Genomic DNA, 23026 nt, shown 5'->3' with positions numbered 1-23026 from the left:
GTCTGAATCCAGACTAGAAAGGCTCCCCCTAGAGCAGTGTCAATTCAGGCAGGAATATAAGGGACAGTAGCAAAGAAATCAATTTAGAAGCATGTAATTTTAGACAGAAAAAAAAAAAAAGAGAGAGAGCAAGAGAGAGAAAGAAGTCCTAAGTTAAACAGCCCTCAACTTAGTAAGTAATAAAACGAGAGAAAAATTAGATGACCCAAGGTTTCTCCCAACAGACCATTCTATTAACCTTGATACTTGCTTTTTCCATTAGTGTATATTTGATTCTATGACTATTTACACAATATGGCACTTACATCTCATAAGCTCCTATTCTGTTTTTTTTTTAAAGACTTATCCATTTCTTTGAGAGACAGAATACATGTGTACACCTGAGCAGTGGTGGGAGGCAGAAGGGGAGAGAAAAAGAATCTCAAGCAGACTCCCAGCTGAGCACAGAGCCCCACAAGGGGCTTGATCTCTCCACCCTGAGATCACAACCTGAGCTAAAACCAAGAGTCAGATGCTTAAGCCACCAAGACACCCATAAGCCCCTACTCTTGATATACTTGTATATGAATAGCTTGCCATTTAAAAAAAAAACAAATCAGTAAAATCCACCTGGAAATCTTTCCTACTGTCTAAATAATCAATGGAAGCAATTTTAGATTACTTTTAAAGTAAATGCCCTATAATCTTTTAAAAAAATGAAATCTATTAATTTTCCTTTATATCTATGTTTTAAAATGAATGTTAAATGAGGTCCATGTCTGTGCCTTATCTTTATCAGTAATCAGTATCTATACAGAATCTAACGGCAAAGTGAGTATCTTATATGAAGAAAATATCCAAACAAGAAACAGAGGACTTTTTATAAAGCAGGGTTTCCCAACCTTAGCACAACTGATATTTTGGACCAAATAATCCTTTCTTGTGGGGTGCTGTGCTGTACTTGTACTGTTTATACTTGGCCTCTACCTAGCAGCTACTAGTAGCACACATACCAACCTCTCCCTAGCTACAACCATCAAAAACACCTCCAGATATTACTGCCAATGCTCCCTGGGACCATTGTTATGCACCAGGCACTGTTCTGTGCTTCCCATTTATTATCTCATTTAATCTAACAAAATAGTATCCATGAGTTGGTTATCATTTTCCCCATCTTACAAATAAAGAAACTGAAGCCAACAGAATTAAACAACTTGCCAAAAGTCACATGACCAGTAAGTGTAGTAGTCTGTATTTGAACCCACATGATGGTGGCTTGAGTCCCTGCTCCTAATCACTGTTATGCCATCTCATATTAACGTCTCAGTCTTTATCACCTGATATTTGAAAAGTAATCTCTTGAATTTCATCTGGAACTAAAAACTAAAATTATCCACACAAGTGGAAGTTAAATTAAAATACTCCCAACCTCAATTCAGAATAACTTAAATATTTTTTTTTTAAACACTGACTATTTGCCAAGCATCAAGCTTAGGAACTAGAGTGGTTAAAAGAAAAAGAAACTATCATTTACTAAGGATTTAGCTCAGGACGTTTTTCGCACATTATCTCTCTAAATTTCTCACAACTTCCCTGTGAGGTAAGTAGTATCTTTTTTCAAGTGAGGCTGCTAAGGTTCAGAATAGAGAAGTGGTCCCTAACCTAAAAAGGCTTACGATATAATTGAACAGACAAGAAAAATATTTTTTTTAAAAAGACAGAGAATAAACTCATTAAATATCTCAGTTAGCAATACACAGAGGGTAGGAAATACAAAACAGATGAAGGAAAAGTATACCGTTAGATTAGTCACAGAATATTTTTCTTTAAAAAGGTTCCTAATATCCCTTCTCCTAAGAAGTAACATGGATGAGCAAAATGTAATGAATGAGCTGGGGAGGAGCATCTCTTCTGTAAACAATGTGAAACCGAAATTTGGGGACTGAAAGGTAAGTCTGTGACAGCCAATTTAAGTACCAAGTCAAGGAAATGAAGAGTGTAAGAGTGCCTTGCAATTAAGATTAAGCCATAGCTGAAAACAATGAGAACACTTCCATGCTTTTAGGGTCCTCCTGCCACCAAACACTCTCAAGTACAGGAGGAGAAACAAACAAAACAAGATCTAATAGAGAAGACTGATTGGACTGGTTAACACTGGTTTAGATATATGTCAAACACCGATTTTCATAAGATAAGTGATAGGTCATCTGTTTTGCTTTGTGTATTTTGTTTCCTCAAACAGAATATGTTTCAAGAGGGCAGCATTTTCATGTTTTGTTCACTCAGATCAATGCCTGAAACAGCAGGTATTCAGTAAATAGCTGATAGTGACCTATCCAGAAGATCACAAATATCTCTGACATTCTAAAACCCAGCAACCTCACAGAAACAGCAATAACTTAATATAATATCAATACTTATTACTGCAACAACTAACGTTACTGGGCACTAACTCTGAGCCAGACCTCGTGATGCATTAATTTGCATAATCCTCTTGACAGGTACTACTCATATTCCCAGTTTTACAAGAACATACACAGACCAGATAACTTGCCCAAGTTCACAAAGTAACACCACTGGAACCTGGATCTATCATCTCCAAAGCTTGCTTCTCAACTACTATGTCACATATACAGAATTACAAGCATCCCTCTTAGGCGAAGCTAGGGAAATGTGGCCAAAGAAGGAAAAACAAAATTAAACAAAATAAAAAAGAAACCCCAGTGTAGTTGAAAACCCTTTGTCTGTCCCTTCTCCAAGCAGGTACTACAGATATTTTCCCACCCTAGGATACATTGATTATCCCAGACAGATTAAAACTTCAATAGCTTAAAGAATCCAGATGTTGAAAAGCTAGGGACTAATCTAATCAACATTTCAAAGGATGGTAGATAACATGTGGTAACACCCCACATCCACAACCCAAAGAAATAACAGGGTGTGACCTCTGACTAAGACTGACCTCAAAAACTTCCGGTGCCATTCTCCCTGGTATCTGCCCTTCCCTCCCTCCTTAGCTCTCTCTCCCACCCTCTGTACATCCCAATTCTCCTACTAAATGCCTGGCCTTTAAAAATGATCTGAAGTTTTGGGGAGACAAAGCACGAGAGATTGTGAACTCAGAAAAAACTGAGGGTTTTTTTAGAGGGGGAGATGTGTGAGCCTAGTGGTGGGTATTAAGGAGGGCACATATTGCATGGAGCACTGGGTGTAGTGCATAAACACTGAATCCTGGAACACTGGAAAAACAAAATTAAATTTTTTAAAAACCTGAAGTTTCCTGTTTCCTGCCTTAAATTTCTAATCTAATAAATTAAAATTTTTATATTTCTCTAATGAAAAGAAATCTGCCTATGTTATACTCAATAGAAAAAGGCTCCTCACCACTCATTACAATAGCAGTCCAAAGTTGACAGTCTCAAATTCACAGGGCTGTCAATTCAGAGACCACCAATCATGCAAAAGAAAACTGATAATCCACACATCTATTTATATAGCCTTCTGGTATTACATGCAAAATAAATGGACAGGAATAAATTAAAGTCACTAGAGAGACTATGTTCTTCTCCCATCTACCCAGTAGCCTAGTCATTATCATAAAATCCTTCTTTGAAAAATCTCTGAAACGGAAAGAAGCATAATTCCAACTGCTACCAACAAAGAACAATATTTTAAATGACTTATATTTTAAATGAGCATAGTATTATATTAACCACATAACTTACAGATTTATTAATAAGCCAATCTAACTTCCGCATTTACACCAAAATCTAAAGCAAACTTGCCTTAAAAGAAGTTACAGAAAGAGGACAAGAGACAAAATGATCATTACTAAGAAATATATCTCAATATGTTTTCTGCCTTTCGATTTTTTTCATATACTTATCTTATACAATTCTATTAAGTAAATAGACTATGAAGACATACCCAAATTTCTCTTAAAATAGAAATACTTTCCAAATATAAAAACGATCAAGAAGCATTTGTGTCTTATACTGGCCAAAAGAACACTGATTATGCCAAGCTGAAGGAAAAGTTATTTCTGAAAATTGATTTGTACTTAATAAAAACAAAGCATGAAAACAGAGTATCAAACACATATACTAATCATTTTAAGAAAGGGAGAAAACTAAAATTTAGTTAAAACTGAACCACATAAAATTCCTTTGATCAATTTGAGATGTAATGATAAAGGAATGCCTGAGTGGCTCAGTCACTAAGCATCTGCCTTTGGCTCAGGTCATGATCCCAGGTCCTGGAATAAAGTCCCGCATTGCGCTCTTTGCTCAATGGGGAGCCTGCTTCTCCACTTCCTTCTATTGCTCCCCCTGCTTGTACTCATTCTCTCTCTCTCCCTCTCTCTCTCTGACAAATAAATGAATAAAATCTTTAAAAATAAAAAAAAAGAAAAATGAAATATAATGAAACAGATAAAACTTGTTAAACTTCTTCATAATTTTTTAAAGCTTTTTGTTCCTAAGCGCTGAAGAGATGGACAGTTAAGTGACTTGGTGACTGAATTACAACCTGATATTTCTAAATAAACAATTTAAACCACAGTCACTTTCAGAGATAATCAATGAATTATCCAAAAAAAGAGTCCTTTCTAAGTATTTCTGAGTTCTTTAGAGATGATTTCAAAATCTAGTATGTTTAAATTGGTCCTTCTTTCCTATAAATAATAAGCACAGCAGTCCATCATTTCTCCAGTTTTTAAGATTTTTTTAATAAAACATTAATGAATCATACACTAGTTCAGATACTTTTGAAAACACTGCAGAATTACTTCAGTATAATTTGTCAAACTCAAGAGCTGAATTTAAATGCTGGACAATATAAGGCCTGACTTTAGCCCTCTGTCTATAACATACCTTAAAAGATCTTTAAATTAATACTATCAGGAATGGGTCATATTACTTCATGTCAGCCACCCAAAAAAAGTCTGAGAAGATACAACATTCTTCCAAAAACAAACCAGCAATTTGCCTTCAGAATTCAGAAGTGGCACTAACATATATTAATGAGTTCACTCAAGATGCTGTAGGAGGAAAAAGCCAGAAAACATAGTATCTTATCCAATGGTGATGCTCTCCACTAAAAACATTTTGTACTCTATCTTTCAATATTTCCTAAACCCAAGAGCACTCATGCAGAAAGGAGCACCTAACACAATACACTAAGTAAATGTACACACAGACACACACACAGTACATGCTACCTCCTTCCAAAAACCTCATAGCTGTAAAAAAAAAAGGGGGGGGGGGCAACACAGCATAGCAACAGAAACTGCAAAATAATCTGATTGATCCACTTAGGTGATGGAGAAAGAGCAAAAGATACACAAGCAATAAGGTCTCTTGTGTACTTCTGTTATTTTTCAACTACATGCATTGTAGAATAATGCAACATATACAGGCTCTCAGATTTTCTTGTACTAGCTAACCGCTTTACAGAAATCAACAGTTAAACTCAAAAATTTTGAAGGATTATTTCAGAGAAATTGTTACATATTAGTCATTCAAAATCCAGATCAAATACAGATGTTCCCTCAAATATTTCACAATTCTGAAGGTAGAATAGGAGGAAATTTTAAATATACTTGTGTATAGTAGTACAATTTTTAGAAAATATATATCCTACGGTTTCCAGGAAATGTCCTATACATCTAGAAAATAAGCTCTACACATACTATGAAAGGTATCATGAGAAAGTGACAATGAGGTCTAAAGAGAAGGTAACAAAAGTCTAAAAGTACATTAAGACATAAGACAGACTGGTTTTATATTTAGTGGAAAAAATCTGCAAGTAGAAAGGTTTAACCCCCTTGGGGTACCTGGGTGGCTCAGTGGGTTAAAGCCTCTGCCTTCAGCTCAGGTCATGGTCCCAGGGTCCTGGGATGGAGCCCCACATTGGGCTCTCTGCTCAGCAGGGAACCTGCTTCCTCCTCTCTCTCTCTCTCTCTCTCTCTCTGCCTACCTGTGATCTCTATCTGTCAAATAAATAAATAAATAAATATCTTTAAAAAAAAAAAAAAAAAGAAAGAAAGAAAGAAAGGTTTAATCCCAAAAACTCATTATTTACCCAAAACATGCTACCAAGTTGGACAAAGGCAGCTTTCAGCCAAGTTGTATGGTAAAAGAAATTTTGTTTAGCACTCTTTACTTCTTAACTCTCTTCTTCTGCAAGGGCATGCTTTCAGGAATTCAGAGCAGTTGGCCCACCTATTTCCTGATCAAAACCTGCTCTTAGAGGGGTACTTGGGTGGCTCAGTCAGTTAAGTGTCCAATTCTTGATTTCAGCTCAGGTCATGATCTCAGGGCCATGAGATGGAGCCCAGTGCTGAGCTGTGAACTCAGGAGGGAGTCTGCTCCTCACCCTCTGTCCTTTCCCCTGCATACGGGTGCATACTCTCTCCCTGTCTCTCTCAAATAAATAAATCTTCAAAGAAAAAAAAAATTTTGCTCTTAGAAAAACATCATATAATTTATCTATCTTAGAGACAGCTGTATAAAAACCATTTCTGCGGAAAAGAAACAACTGTACAAGCTATTATCCAAAAAAAATAAGAAATAACAAGTGCTGGCAAGGACTGAAGGGAAGGGAACTCCCAGGCACTGTTAATGGGAATGTAAAATGGTACAACCAGTGTGGAAAACAGTGTGGAAGTTCCTCAAAAAATTAAAAACAGAACTATCATATGAGCCAGCAATTCCACTTACAGGTATATATCTGAAGAAAATGAAAATACTATTACATAAACATATATACCACTCCTATGTTCATCATAACATTACTTACAATATCCAAGATTTGGAAACAATCTAAATGTCCATCAACAGATGAATAAAGAAGATGTGGTATATATACACACAATGGAACATTAGCCATAAAAATGAATTAAATCTTGCCATTTGCAACACAGATGCACCTAGAGGGTATGATGCTAAGTAAAATAAGTCAGACAGAGATAGACAAATACCATATGATTTCACTTACATATGGAAACTAAAAAACAAAACAAATGAACAAACAAAACAAAACAGAAACAGACTCATAGATACAAAGAATAAACTGATGGTTGTCAGAAAGGGGGTACAGGGTAGGAGACTGAGGAGACAGATAAAATAGATGGTGATGGGAATAGGGAGATACAATCTTTATATCACAAAATATTTAAAATGTGGGGTATAATGTACAGCACAGGAAATATACTCGATAATACGGTAACAACTTCGTACATGGTGACAAGATGTTACACTTACTATGGTGACCATTTTGTAATGTTTATAAATCTCTAATTACTATGTGGTACACCTGAAACTAATACAATATTGTATGTCAATTATTCTTCAATAAAAATATTCTTAAAAAAAGAGTTTATTATTTAAAAGCAACTTTACTTACCTGTTTGTAATGACAATTCAGCTAAGTTTTATTTAAAAAAAAAAAAAGGAAAAAATAATACACCACTCTTTTCCCTGACCCTCTAAAAGTGTCACTAATACAGAATATTTCTATTTGGAATATTTTCAGATATGAGATTAACACCTTGTATCTTTTAAATCACCACCTATCCTTAAGCTTAGGACAATGATAAAATTACCTGAAAAGACAAAAACTTAAAAATGTTTAGAAGAACAAGAATACTTCCCTAATTAGTAGGAAAGCAACATTATAATGACCTTCTAAAAAGTACACTAAAACTGTCAGATTATGTATAGACTTTTTTAAAGAGAAAGGAAGTACCATTACATGTGTAGAAATACTATGAAAAATAAAAACAGGTTTGAAATTAACTAAAAAGTTATCATTATTGCAAGGGTCACCTCCTCCCCTGCCATAAATAGGGGAATCACGAAATTAAAAAAAAAATTATGAAGCCAAGGTAAAAATACACCATCATTAGGTGCCTGGGTGGCTCAGTTAGTTAAGCATCTGACTTCAGCTCAGGTCACAGTCTCAGGGTCCTGGGATTGCTCCCTATTTTGGGCTCTCTGCTCAGTGGGGAGTCTGCTTGTCCTGCTGCCCCCGGTCCCAGCTTGTGTGCACAAGCTCTCTCTCTCTCTCTCTCAAATAAATAAATAAAATCTTTAAAAAAGAAAAATACACCACCATAAAATGCAGGTATCTTTTGACATATGAAACAAATGTTTTGATATTAGCTATAATGTAAAATTGCACAGTGAATTATTCTTTCTAAACAAAACACTTAAGATAGATTCACCTAAGAAATTAAACCACACTACATTTACCATTAAGAATATGCAAGATTTTTGGATATTCTTAACAGCAAAGATTTTTTAAAGTACACACTTAAGTTACCTAGAGGATCTGTTAAGATAGAATACTTAACAAAACAAAAATTGTGCATCCAATAATTCTACACACTGAACCGACCACTGTAACAGTAACATTTTAAGTAACAGAAGTAACAAATCTTAATGTTCTTATAATTTGGCTACTATTTTCACCTGATTCAAACCAACCATAAACACTTTTAATTTTACATCTAAAGTAAATGCTTTACAATTATTTACAATTTGTTTGCAGAACCATTCAAAATTACACCCTTAAGTTTCTTCAAAGATACTTTCCAGCTATGATATGTAGCCAGACATCACTTTATGCAAATTATTTGTCTTTGAATAAAAAATGCAAATAGTTCCTACTTTTTAGCTGCTATAGACAGCACTGCCCCTTATTCCTCAAGTTCCCATAGTATTCATTACTCTGCAGGCAAAAGTATTTTGAACTACAGACTTTACACAGAATCACTTTAAGACAGCACCCAAAGAGCATATCTCAGAAAACGGAGAACATCTAAAATAGCTAGTCCAAGTTTTGTAATGCAATGAAGCTCACACTCATACTGAATGTTAGTCTACTTGGCTGCTTTCTACACTAGCGTTCCATAAACTACGTAGTTTATATATAGTCGACCCTTGAATAACAAGGGTTTGAACTGCACTTACACATGAGTTTTTTTGAATAAATACAATACAGTATTGTCAATGTATTTTCTTTTCCTTACAATTTTCTTTTTTTTTTTAAGATTTTTATTTCTTTATTTGATAGACAGAGAGAGATCACAAGTAGGCAGGGAGGCAGGCAGAGAGACAGGGGGAAGCAGGCTCCCCGCTGAGCAGAGAGCCCAAAGGCTCGATCCCAGGACCTGAGCTGAAGGCAGAGGCTTAAACCACTGAGCCACCCAGGCGCCCCTCCTTATAATTTTCTTAATAAGATCTTTTCTCTAGCTTATTTTATTTTAAGAATGTGGTATATAAATATAAATAACCTATAAAATGTATATTAGACTATGTTATCAGTAAAGCTCCCAAAGTAGGCTATCAATAGTTCAGTTTTGGATGAGTTAAAAATCATACCAATTTTCAACTGTACAAGGGGTTGGTACCCCCAACCTCTCCATTGTTTGAGGGTCAACTGTACAAGGTTTTACTGGAACATAGTCACGCTCATTTGCTTACATACTGTCTATGGCTACTTTCACTCCACAAGAGCAGAACTCAATTGTTTCCCCAGACATAGTCCACAAAATCTAAAGTACTTACTAACTGGCCCTCTACAAAAAAAAATTGACCACTTTTTTACTCCTCTACCCAATGAGATATCATAGGCAACACATGACATCTCCAAGAACCCTCTCTAAAATACACGAATTGAGCTTCTGTCAGCCTAGGTGTAGGCTTTTGGGTCTTCTGATGCTAAAACACAAATGCACTCCCAAGGCCCTTCAATCATCCTGTATCAATCCTGAAGTTGCCAAGGCAAAGCACAAAAAGTTATCACTCCCTCCTACCAGAGTCATACCCTTCCCACTACCTTCATTAGTAAATCATGTCAACCCTAAAAGACTGCCTTTAAGTCCGTCTAAACATGGTTTCACCTGCATAAAATATGTTGTGGAAAGAAGAGGATGGAGAAGGCACCCATATGGCATATATTCCAGTCCCATACCCTTAACCTAGAATCACCTGAGATCCATCTCCCTATCTAAACATCCCTTTCCCAGAGAGTTCTGCCATTTGAATTAAATTCTTAAGAAGGGACCAAAGAAGCTACCAGGAAGGTGGTGAACTGAATGAACTAATGAACACAAAAAGTATGGATATGTATATATTCCCTATCTTACAATCCTTAATTTTGTTAGAGTCAACACTAAAAGCAAGCCCCACTAGCTGCAGGTTTCGCCACACACACAAAAAAATCTTCCATGTCTCATGCTTCAAAGACAGCTGATTCTTCTTAAATGCCAAGTTGTTTTTTGTTTATTTGTTTTTTAATAAAAAGGTTAAAAAAAATAGCATTTTCAGCACTGCTGTGCCAACACAGGGATATCCCCTCCATTGTATGGGACACAAAGACACACATCAACTGCAACCAGGGGAAGCAGCCTTCTCTGCCAGCTATTTTTAGCCCTACTTCGTCAGATTAAAGACCAAACTTAGGATAATAATCCTGTGCAAACTTTAAAAACATGAATTTTTATGAAAACAAATCTGTCCTTTTATGTATAAGTTCCTTAAGAGTGAAATCCTATATATCCTTCTGACTTTAAATCAAGGGACCTATATACTCTACAAAAAGCTTGTTAGCTCCTTCAAAAATATAGATGCACATGTCCTAAGAACTGGTAGCCATGTTAAAGACTGTTCCTCCCTTTGAACTTCAAATCTTACCCACTTTTAGAACATTTTTTAGGGAGAGTCTCATTCATTTTCTGTTCTGACCGTATCATTGCTAACTTTAACAGACTCCCTTCCCCCAAAGTAAAAAGACACACTTTTCAGCTCCATTACTCTGCAAGAAACCTTAACACTGTGAAACTGACTCCTAACTCTACATTTTCAGCATATCACTCATTAGCTTAACTATTTTTCTGTCTTCAAATTGCATCAGCACCAACTTTTTACCCTAAAATTTAATGTCAAAAACAAAGTCCACTGCCCCGTTTCTGAATTATTTTATTTTAAGAAACCACTAGTACCAATCTAAACTACTGGGAGCATCTTTCTCACCCCTCCCGTTGTATAGCTCTTCGAAGGCCATGATATGAAAATGTTGGTTCCCTAAAAAAACAAAATCCTTCTCCAGGTAAAAATGCTTCCCGACCTAGAATACAATTTCTCCTTAATCATCTAAAAGTACCTTCTCAGCAACATTGTTCTCAGTTGATTCTCTGGGCTGCACGCATGTAACTGCACAAACACAAACTGACTTCAAGCCTCCTCAACAACTTTCATCCATATCATTCATTCATCATATCATACAAGCTAACATCCCAATTACATTTGTCCCTCACACCCCCCAATTCCAAAAGTCTTAAACACTTTAGCTCCACCAGCACCTTTCTTCCCAAAAGAAACCTTATTTCCCAGATTTGGTTCAGACACTCCAATTAGTTTTGTATAGTCCAACACCTCTATAGATACATATACACTTATATCTATCAGGCACCAAACACAGTAGTGTGAGAGAGTGTCATACACACAGTAGTATGACATATAGTGTCTTATACACCCCTTTCCTACAATTTTGTGCAATTTATGTTTCGTTGCCTATGCCATAAGTAAAAGCATCTCAAAGGCATCTCAAATACTTTGCTGTTTCTTTGCTACCCAAAATGCAATAAAACATTACCATGCTTTTTAACCAACCTATAGTCAAAGTAATAAAAATAAGTCTTAAAGTTAGTAAGCAACTTTGATAAGAGTACAAATCTACCCTCAAATTATAGTTTGCTGGTTTGTCTTCCTTTTCTCCCTGCAAAATAGCCTATGCCAGAGTAGATTTCTCTTTCTCTCATCTTTGTAAAACATGGGATACATAACTTCCTCAAGTTCTCAAAAGAAGGGAACAGATCCAGAGACATTTGCTTTTGATTTGACATCTAACATTACACCTACTAATCAGTATTTCCATGTCATTATCCATTTAAAATAGAACTTAAGTCTCCTTACAAAAGTGTAACAAGCACAAATATATAAAGAGAAACAAAACAGCTGGAGAAGTTCCAGGAGAGGCAAAATGATCAAAGGATCAAAGTAATCATTCTAAGACTGACAGAAAGAGTCAGGGAAGACAATGGTAAAGAAGAATAATCAAAATACATAAAAACAAGGAAAGATGAACTCGAGCTTGTCATAGCATTTCTCAAAACAAAATCTCTGGATGTGTTTTGGAACTTTACAGAGACAGATTTGGGACAAATAAATGAAATGTTAAATAATTCAGGGGCTAACAAACTTGTAGAACTCACTATCTCAAAAGAGAAAAAGTACACATGAAAACACTATTGGAAAGTTTTAAATAAATTTAATTGAGATCCTGAATGGAGAAGTTAGCACAGACAACCCCAGGCTTACTAAACTCATTACCACAAAGCAGTGGCTTCAGAGGGAGTGAGCCCACACTGTTGCCTGGAGGAGCCACAATTCTCAGTACTATAGTACTGCCTATGTTCTGTTAAATAAAATTCTACCTTATGCTTAACCCTTAAGGTCTGTATAAATATATGAAATAGTAATTACTTTCTTGCACCTCAATTTGGCACTGTTGAGAGGATACCTAAAATGCTTATCAAAGATTTTATAAACTTCACCTTAAAATAATGGAAGAGAAAGGAAAACTTTCATCTTTCAAAGAATTAAATATCAAAAAGTTTCTCCTCATTTGATAGTGAAGTAAAGATAACTCAAACAAACAAAGTGTCAAGTCATTCTGCCAAATAAAAAAGTGCTAGCAATTAGGACATACGCTACTTAAATTAAAAAAAAAAAAAAATTGTATAGGGAAAAAAATGCAAAAACTTTTATAAAGTGTTTAAGGTACTAGATGCTTTTCCCCAAGTAAGTCGTGATTCAACTCAGAATCTTCTGAGTAACTGAAATCTGTTATAGCTTCCTGACACCTAGAAATTGGACCCAGGAAATGAGAAGGTAAAAAACTCCTGTACCATCTCTCAAGGAAGAACTGCAAAACCAGACAGGAATTTCAGTTTCGGGGGTTCACAGGGTAAAAGGTTCCCTCTTGAGAACCCTAATAAGAGCTGCCCCGAAACAAAAACCACAGTACTGTTTCACACCGGGTGTACCAGGAAAAGGTGTATTACAGAGATGTCCTTTGTGTGCACATATGATTTGGCTTCCTCAATTTCCTTTGCCAGTTACCGGCCAGAAAGGTGCAAGTGTTCACTCTGGATAAAGACAGAGCTCCTTTAAGAGAAACCTGTAAGCTTGCATATTATCCGTACAAGGAGCTAAAATAGCATAAAACACAAGACTACCTGATACCTCTTCCTCGCTGTAAAAATAAAGATGCACCCTCTGGTCTATACACTCCCAACACTCCTGCAAAACATCAGCAAAACTCCGAGGGGACGAACCGGACAGTATCCTCCCACTTTCTACCCCCTCGATTCCCTTTCCCCGGCCACTCACACTTTAGGGAAGAGCCGTGGCGCTGAGAAAGTGGGCCGGTTCCCTTCCTCCTTCGCTCTGAGGCGGCAGCTGCGGAAGGCTCCGGCGCGTTACTGAGGAAGAAGCGGTACTTGTGTCTCTAAGCCAGGCGGTCACCCCGGGTCTCTTCCGCGCCGCCGGAGCAAAGGAGGCGGCAGCGGCCCCGCTTACCTCCTCTTTTCCTCTTCCTGGATCTCTTCAGGCTGTGTCTTCTGCCCGCCCTGAGCCACTTCTCCCGGGACAGTCACGTCTGGAAGGCTCCAGATTTTGCTCTTACAAAGTTTTCCTCTGGGCTGAGGCTGCAGCCGGCCCCCCGGGTCCCCCCCGGCCCCGCCGCCCTCGGGGCTGGGGCGGGGGAGGGGGCTCTAAGAACTCCTCCCGGAGTCCTGCCGAGGGGCCGGGGGGCCGGCGACTGGCCAAGAGAGAAGACCCCCCCCCCGCGAGGGGGCTCAGGAGAGGAGGAAGGTAAGGAAAGGACGGCGGTGCCTGTCCTGCTCTCCACGCCGCCCGGGCCGCCGCTTCACATCTGGGTCCCCGCCCCCCCGGCCGGGGGGTGGTTGCTGAGCTTGGGTCCCCCGCTCATACACTCTGGGGCAAGATGCTACGGCCCCGGGCGGGTGGAAGAGGCAGCGGCGTGGTGGGGGACCCGGCCGGCTCCGCTCGGCGCCGCCCCCGCTCCCGGCTCCCGCATGTGTCGCTGCGGCTGGGACCCCCTCCCTACACGTTGGGGGTCCCTCGCCCCGCGCCCCGGGACGAGACAGAAGCTCCGGCCCTTCCTCAGCGTCTTCTCACCGCAGAGCAGCTGACTAGTCCCGGCCCGAGGTAGCCGCCTCCCTGCCCCCCAGCCGCCGGCTCCGGCTCGGGCTCCGGCTCGGGCTCCGGCGTGTACAGCCGCCGCTGCCGGCCGGGAAGGTGAGGGGGGGAGAAAAGAGGTGGCCGCAGTTCCCGCTGATCCAGGTCAGAACGAAGGTCTCGGCGCTGGCCAGTGCACGGGGGCCGGGTCTCTCGGATGCTCCCTCGCTCTCACGCTCTCCGCTGCGGTGGCGGTAGCGCCCGGAGCTCAGCTCGCTGTCTCGCTCGCTCTGTGCGGGGCTCTCGCCTCACTCCAGAGAGGGGCGGGAGGAAAGCGGCGCAGACGGATGACGCAAGTCACCTAGCAACCGCTCCCCTCACCCCCTCCCTTTTCTATCCGCCAGGACGTTTCCTCCGCTGGCCTTTTTTTTTTTTCCCCTTTCTAACCACCCCGCCCTGGGTGACTCTGGCGCGCTCTGATGACGATCAAAGGGAAGAGGAAGTCGGGGCCCCGCGAGCGGGTGGGTGCGCCTCGGGCCGCGGGACTAGCTGCCGCTGCCGCCGCCTCTACGGCCGCGTCAGAATTGAAGAGAGGAAGGGGAGGAGCCGAGTGGAGCCTAAGCTGCCGCCTGATCTTAGCCCTGACCCCACGGCGGCGGGCAGAGCTTGCTCTGTAGCGGTTTCCTTCAGGGCAGGTGGTGGCTGCTCCTTTGGGAGCATGGAGGAAGGCCCAGGCCGCGCGGCCGTCCTCGGGCGCGCACCACCTGAAGGTGAGGCATTTAGCCCCAAATGGGCCTTCGAAAACCCAGGCTGAGCGAGAACTTGCCCTACAGCCTGATCCGCTGCACCTGCTCCAGGGAGCGAGCGCCCCACCCTTCCCATGGTGTGGGGCGAGACCTAGCACCCGATAACGTGTGGTCGGGCCGAGCAAGTGTTTGACGAATGAATGAATGCCTCCCTCCGAGGCACTCGCGGAGTTCAGAGGAGTTGACGGAAGTGCAAGCGTTTTGTAAGCTATGTGGAAGTGTAAGGATGAGAGTGGTAATACATCCCTTCTTCCCCCTCCCACCTCTACGATAGGAAACGGGGGTGCAGTTTGCGTACGGAGGCACAACCTGAGTGTGTAAAGTGGGGGCGAAGTGCCGAGACGAAGGAAGGGAGCCATACTCCCGGAAACTGTGGGAAGAATTTTTACTTTTTCAGGAGAAGATGTTAGTGGTGTCTCAATTTTAGGAACCATTCTTGCTTGTATGAAGCTTTGGAGAGCTGATCTTGGTTGATAGTAAGTATCCATAACCATCACCAGGAAATATTGGCCTGTGTTGCAGGTCTGACTCAAAGGCTCTTTCCTTTCTAAAATAAATATTACTATTATGCAGCCTTTCCTACAGATTTATCCTGGAAAGTAAATTAAAGTGAAAACTCATGAAGTTGAAGGTGTAGTTCTCTAGGAAAAAAAATTTTGAGATGAAAGTCTCAGAATCTGTCTTGGTAAATACTGTGAGACTGAGATGAAAGCAGCAATGATGAAAGCAAGCAGATTCCAGAGTTCTTTTGCTGGACCCTGGCACACCCTACCTGCTCTGGAAGCACCATTAATGGATATTACAAGTCTTTCCACTTAAGAGAATAAGGAGCAAGCTTTTATAGTCAGACTTTCGAAGCTCAGGGTTTCTACCAGCACCATATGCAAACAGTAGACCAAGGAAACTTCATTTTTATTAAAATGCTGCAGAAAATTGATGGGAGTGGGAAGTGGATGTTGCAGAAGCAAGAAGAGACTCACAAAGCAGCACTTTCCCAAGTGTTCTTGATGAGAAGTTCCAAGAGCCAGGTTAACTATCCTGTTTAAGCTACTGTGGGTAGCTTAAACTGTGGGCATGATCGATGCCCTACCATGTCCTTCATGTCCTACCATGTCCTTCCAAAAATGACTCACATTGAATCTGCCCTCCAAGTCGTAGCCCCACGTGGCTACAAAATAAATCTCTACCTGGTTTTGCCCCCTCCCTAATTTCCTGGTAGAAATTGAATGAGTAAAATGCCCAGATTTAGGAGATTTTGTGAAGCTGAACACTTCAGGTTTTAAGTCCTCTGGGGTTTGGATAAAAAGAATGCAAAAATCCTGTGGTGTGGGGCAAAACTTAGCACCCAATTGTGGTCGGGCTGAGCAAATGTTTAATGAATGAATAAACTTCTGCAGCTCAGCAGAGTACACCTCCAGAAAAGTGTGTACTGTACCACATGGGGTTTTTCAGTAGCCTGATCTGTTTTGTCAGTGGCTCCACCTTAGAACCTTAGTACTGAAAGACAGAAAAGCACTCTCAGGAGATCTCTCATGCACCTACTTATGAAGTAATAGCAGCACTAAAACTGGGCAAAATCCACCCACCTCACCATCCAGTACTGGAAGAAACTGGAGGAAACAGCTGAAATTGGCATCTAGAGAAGAGGAAGTTCATACATTTCCAACTTGGTCTGTGTCTCCTTAGTTATTTTACTTATTAATCCAGAGGGGAAAAAAACACTTAGATTGTACAAAATTCCAACAAATCTGAAATTTCAGGTGACAGTTCTTTCTCTGCTTTATCAGTTTGTTTGTGATAAAGATCTGCATACTATGTTAAAATATAACAAAGGGATATTTGTGGAGGGTTCTTTTCTCCTGCACTTGAAAGCATGCTCTTATGAGAAGCTATTTTATCAGTGTATTATCATCCCACATCAATGGTTTTTACTGTCAGGGATTTCATAAGCTAAATTATCTGGTAAAATTTCTAGAAATGCCATCTAAAAAGTCTTCAATTACTTTTGCATTTTTATTGTGAGATAGACATTAAATGCATACAGCAGTTATTTGGTTTAATAAGTTGTTATAAAAGAAACCTGCTTGTGACCAACTGGTCAACAAATGGAACATTGCCAGCATTCTAGAAGCCCCCCTAGTGACCTTCCTGAGCACAACTCTTTCCCTCTCTTTTAGAGGTAGCCATTATTCTAACTTTTGTGATAATCATTTCCTCGCTTTTCTCTATTGTTTTTTTTTCATAAGCATGCACCCCTAAACAATATGTTGTTTCGTTTTGCCCTTTCTGTTGAACTTTATTAAATGGAACAACATAATGTGTGATCTGTTTGCTTGCTGCTTTTGCACAACGTCAAAATCCATATTTTGTTCAGGTCGTTCATATAGTCGTAATCTGTTCATTTTTAATTGCAGTGTTCCATTATAGCAGTATGCTATAATTTATTTTGCCATTTTATTGTTGATGGGCATCTGGATTGCTTCCAGTTTGGGACTGTTAAAAGTGCTTCTGTGAATATTCTTCATATGTGTATTCCTTCACATTTATATCAGTTTCTGTATGTTATATACCCGAGAGCTGTTTCTAGAGTGTTATACTCACGCCAGCCATGTATGTGAGTCCCATTACCCCCCCCACCCTCAATCCCACTCAGTATTGTCAATCCTTTTGCCAGTCTGGTGGATGTATAGTTAGTTGTACGTCATTATGGTTTTAACTTGTTATCTCTGATTGCTGATGTTATTGAGTCCTTTCCACATATCAACTAGCCATTGAATTCCCTCTTGTGAAGTGACTACTACCTTTTTCATGCCCAGTATCTGAGATGCCAGATTTCCCAAGATGATTTTATAGTCCACATTTGAACAATTTATTTCAGGTAAGGTAATGCTACCAAATGAGTTATATTTGGGACAAGTTCTTTCCAAAATATAGCTTACTTAATTATCTTCTATGAATTGGCTTATATAAACTTCTTAAAAATAGACTCAGGGCACCTGGTTGGCTTAGTTGGTTAAGCATCTGCCTTCAGCTCAGGCAGGTCATGATCCCAGAGTCCTGGGGCTGAGTCTCCTTTACCCTCTGCCATGCCACCTGCTTGTGCTCTCTCCCTCTTTCTCTCTCAAATAAATAAATAAAATCATAAAAAAAAATATGTGACAAGACTATTTTTTATTTTACTTTTTGCCTTCCAAAATAATCCCATGCTTTCAACTTTCATTGCTGGAATTTCTCATGGTTGTTTTGGGTTTTGTTGTGATTTAGTCAAGTATGTAAAAGAGATTTTTATTCTCTTGAATCTATGTAACTGATTCCTGTTCTTTGTCACTTTGTATGTTATAGGCAACTATGTAACAAATTATTTCCCTAGCACAGATTTCTTTTTCATTTTCCAGTTCCATTCATTTTATAAAAGTCACAGTGACTTTTTCTTTATTTACGAAGTCCCTGCTAAAATAAGGGTTTTGGGGGGGTTGTTTTTTAATTTCACTCAATAATATCAAATACCATTCATGTCTCTACCTGGCAGTTTCCCCAAAGTATTCTCTTTGGTTGTCATTTTCATATCTTCCAGTTCTTTGTGTAGAATCAGTGATGTTTTCTGATTTGTCATCTTAAGATGAAACCCAGAGAAATTATTTTACATAGGATCAAAAAAGCAAGTAAATAGGATGCCTAGACTCCACCCCAAGTCTTCCAATAGTATGCCTGCCATTATATCACACTGACTCAGTCTTCTGGAGTAGTAAATAAGTTCATTCCAGTGATCTATAGAATATTGTTCACTTCCACATGGCAAACCTCTTCTATCATTGAATAAGATTGTTTCACTAAATAAGATTGTTTCATTTTTAAACCTGACAGCTTTAGGATCAGATTAAGGATGATATAAATAAAAATAAATACAATTTTTTAAGATTATTAGAAATAATTTCTAAAAAGGAATTATACAGATACTTGTTTTAGTATCTTTTTTAAGATTTTCTTTATTTGAAAGACAACAAACAGTGGGAAGGGGAGAGAGAGAGAGAGAGAGAGAGAGAAGGAAGTAGATGCCCTGCTGAGCAGGAAGCCAGATGCCGGCAGGGCTCCATGCTCCACCCTAGGACCCAGAGATCCCGACCTGAGCTGAAAGCAAATGCTTAATCGACTGAACTACCCAGGGGCCCCTGGATATGTGGTTTAAAAAATAAGGTTTTTCCACTTTTTCCTTCACTAAACCCGCATCACCTCTCCAGAGAACCACTGTGCTTCCTTAATATCTGGGGGAATCATTACACAAAGGAAAGCAATGGTTAATAGTGTCAAATAATTAAGGAAACACCCTTGGATTTGGTGATCGGCTCCCTAATAATTTCACAATGCTGTTAAAAATGTTGAATGTCAGAACATAATGACATTTGTATATCCAAGAACAAATCAACCTAGAAAACCTACCAGCTGCTTGATGAGATCATCTCTGTGTTTGCCTTTACCATAAACTGGACTTGCAAAAAGATTGACTGTAAAAATGAATTACAGTGACCACTAGTTTTAATGGAAAATAAATAAAATAAATCACTTATAATCTTTCTTAGTTTAACCTGAGTTTCAGAAAAACCCTTCCTTTGGTTTTGTCATTAATAATCACAAAGTATTTTACCTAATAAAATCCTACCAAGGTAGGATTGGTTGTAACTTAATCCTGGAGAGTAAAGGCTTTTAAATGTTCTGGCTTGAAATTCAAGGTTGAGTTACTAAATTAACAGTAGAGAGTTGCCAAAGGTACCAGACAATTTCCAGAATGCAGTGATACATAGAAAGTGTGAATGTGTTAGAATATCTATCATAAGCATAGACTTTTCACATTTACTTCACAATTCAGGGAACAAAAATGTAATTATCACCTACTATTTCCTAGCACTTAACGAAGTGCCGAACATATAATGGTGAAACAGATCTAGCTTCACAGAGCTTACAGTCTACTCCTTAGAATGAGCTGGGTTTGAAACTTGACTCCAGTCACTCCATCTAAAACTATTTGTTCTATATTACCATCTGATACTCTCTAAGTAAATGGGTGACTGCTTTTATTCTCTTCGTAAGCAAATAGTCAGTCTTATCAGAATTTCACAGAAACACTGAAAAGTAATATAATTCGTGTTTATTTACCTAGATTTGGTCATTGTTAACATTTTGCTACATTTGCTTTAAGCACTTTTTCCTGAACCATTCGAAACTAAGTTGCAGGCATAATGTGACTTAGAGTACTCAGCAGAAATCAACCTCAATCTTTAACCTAAGAAAAGTAACAAAAATCTGTATCTAAATATATAATTCATATATATTTTTTTTTAAGATTTTATTTATTTATTTGACCGACAGAGATCATTAAGTTGGCAGAGAGGCAGGCAGAGAGGAGGAAGCAGGCTCCCCACTGAGCAGAGAGCCTGATGCGGGGCTTGATCCCAGGACCCTGAGATCATGACCTGAGCTGAAGTCAGAGGCTTAACCTACTGAGTCACCCAGGTGTCCTATAATTCATATTTAGATTTCTCTAATTGTCCCAAATAGTTTTTCCAACACTATTTAAGGTGAAGGTGTACAAATGTGATGATTTGAAGGACATCCTTATAGTGCAAGGATTACCCAAATAAGGCTAGTTAACACAGCCATCACCTCACATAGTTATCTTTGTGTGACAACATTTAAATATTTCAGATCTCTCTTAGCAAATTTCAAGTATATTTTTCATAGATTGTGCCCTCCCGCAACCTGGAGCCAATCAAGTTTCACACATTGCATTCTACAGTCATATTTAAATGTAAATATGTTTAGAGAAACTAAAAACTGGACTCTCCAATAATATTTGGAAATAATTGTTTTTACATTATGTCATTTCTTTCTATAACAATGTTATATTTTAAGTCTAAGAGCATTGTGTATTTTTAGTGGAGGATGGTTTCCCTTCATTTCCCCTATTTTCTGAAAATAACCTATACATTTTCTTTTATATTACTTCCTTCCACCTTTGCCCCACCATGCTTTTCCTGGAAAGCTCTGATTTTTCTCCTGCCCAAAATCCTTATTACCACTTTTCCGTCTCCTTGAATTTGTCTTAACTTTCTAGAAACCCTTTCCAGAGCATCTAACTGCACAGTTCTATCTTCTCTTATTCTCCACCCGCCTTTCAGGCTACCATAACTTTTTAGCTCTCCCAGAAACTGCACATGATTTCCTTTACCAAACCCTTTCACTAGGAATCCTTTACATCAGAACCTAGCTGATTCTAAAGAAGGGGCATAATATTTGTCATGAACTTAGAAATGTGGTTATTCAATCTTCACAAAACTCTGCAAAGTAGGTGTGAGATGCCCACATTCCTTATTCCTCTCCCTGACCACATAGGAAGACTGTCTCCCAGCTCCCCTTGCTATTAGGCTGAGACCATGTGATTGGTCTGGCCAGGAGATGTGGGCAAAAGTAAAGTGGGCCATTTCCAGGCTTGATTCTAAAGTCTCCTGAGAGACAATCGGCTCGTGACTTCTCCCTTGTCTACAATGCTTAAAAGCAAAGGATGTTAAGATACTGGATTACATGTATCACAGGATTTTGGATTCTTTAGCTGCTGAGTAGACGAGTTCTAGCTCAATCAGACAGTGAACTGAGCAGAATGTAAAGTTGTATTAAGTTTCTGAGTTTAATACCAAGTTAGCATTTAGAAACTTAAAGAATAGCAAGTCCTTGTGTTAATATTCTAGTCTAATGAGGTTGGGTTATATAAGCTTTTACAACTTAAGAATGCAACCTCCCGGGTGCCTGGGTGGCTCAGCAGGTTAAGCCTCTGCCTTCTGCTCAGGTCATGATCTCAGGGTCCTGGGATGGAGCCCCGTCCCGCATCAGGCTCTCTGCTCAGCGGGGAGCCTGCTTCCCCCTCTCTCTCTCTGCCTGCTTCTCTGCCTACTTGTGATCTCTGTCTGTCAAATAAATAAATAAAATCTTTAAAAAAAAAAAAAAAGAATGCAACCTCCCTTTGTTAAACTGTTTACAGAAACCTGAGTTCTGAGTTCCAATCCCAACTATAAGAGAACTTTCAGAGAAAAAAAAAAAAAAAAACAGAAACTCTAGGGATTGTTGCTTCTGTGAAAGAAGTACCACACATTAGAACACCAGTACCCTTCAGGTATTTGTTTAACCCTGCCTTTTCAACAAATGGGCTGCCATTCAAAGATGAAGAAATCCTCAGGTTCTCCAGCCTTTTATTCCAGGGTTGACATTTCTTTTAATAACCAAATAAAATGTCATGACCTACCATCTTATATGTTATGAAAAGTTCCGAGCCAGCTCTCTGTACTGTGGCTGGCTGTTGAAATTATTTCAGTGCTGCGCCCAGCGCTGGACACTACTGTTTAAGTTCATCAACATGAGATTGTTCTATGTAGTGGACTTTTAGGCTGAAGGGTAATAAGTGGTTATCATAGTATGAGAACCAACTTGTAGTACAGGAAACAACTTCAAAAGCAATGTCAGATATAACTTTCCCTGAAACTGTTGGCCAAATGCAACCTGAAGGATTTCTTTAACTGATTATGTCTTCCCTTGGGTCTCTCCTAACTCCTATATTATATAAGGGTACAAATCCCATTCATGAGGCCTACACTCTCATGACTTCATCTGCTCCTAATTACCCCCCAAAGGCCTCACCTCTTAGAACCATCACATGACTGCGCAGCAATGAGGTGTGAGGACGGTGAGGGGTGAATATATCAATGTGTGAACATTCAGTCCATAACACCCTTAGAGCTGTTTTTCTTAAAAAGACCATCCAGGTTATCCAGAAATGAAATGCCACTCTCTAAACCCCAGAAATAGCTATGATTTGTTTTTCTTTGAAATAGCAATTTTCCTTAATATTTTGCATACAAATATCAGTAATATGTAGAATTCTCTTTTTGCTTCTTGTAGCTTAAAAATTCTAGCAATTTCATTTCAAGA

At 39.2% G+C, this 23026-nt stretch overlaps 2 protein-coding genes across 6 annotated transcripts in view; one reads left to right on the top strand and one right to left on the bottom strand.

The window, feature by feature from the left end:
* Positions 1-14270, bottom strand: part of FBXW7 (F-box and WD repeat domain containing 7) — a 232790-nt gene extending 218520 nt beyond the window's left edge. For 2 of the 5 annotated variants that reach the window (XM_045078323.1, XM_045078324.1), the window contains exon 1: positions 13437-14270. The gene's annotated coding sequence lies outside the window, so the exon portion shown is untranslated. The remainder of the gene's footprint in view (positions 1-13436) is intronic. The other 3 variants (XM_045078322.1, XM_004758062.3, XM_004758066.3) reach the window with 3 other exon arrangements.
* LOC106006403 lies at positions 14053-18499 on the top strand. Its single transcript, XM_045078404.1, is given in 3 exon segments — positions 14053-14276; positions 14412-14973; positions 14975-18499. Coding segments are annotated over 3 exon segments (969 nt in total). The 3' UTR covers positions 15158-18499.
* The last annotated feature ends 4527 nt before the right edge of the window (positions 18500-23026 follow it).

The sequence above is a fragment of the Mustela putorius genome, unplaced genomic scaffold, assembly GCF_011764305.1.
Source record: "Mustela putorius furo isolate JIRA1106 unplaced genomic scaffold, ASM1176430v1.1 tig00000242_pilon_pilon_pilon, whole genome shotgun sequence".
Classification (NCBI taxonomy): domain Eukaryota; kingdom Metazoa; phylum Chordata; class Mammalia; order Carnivora; family Mustelidae; genus Mustela; species Mustela putorius.
Note: the sequence above shows the minus strand (reverse complement) of the source record. Positions and strands in the feature narration are given on the sequence as shown.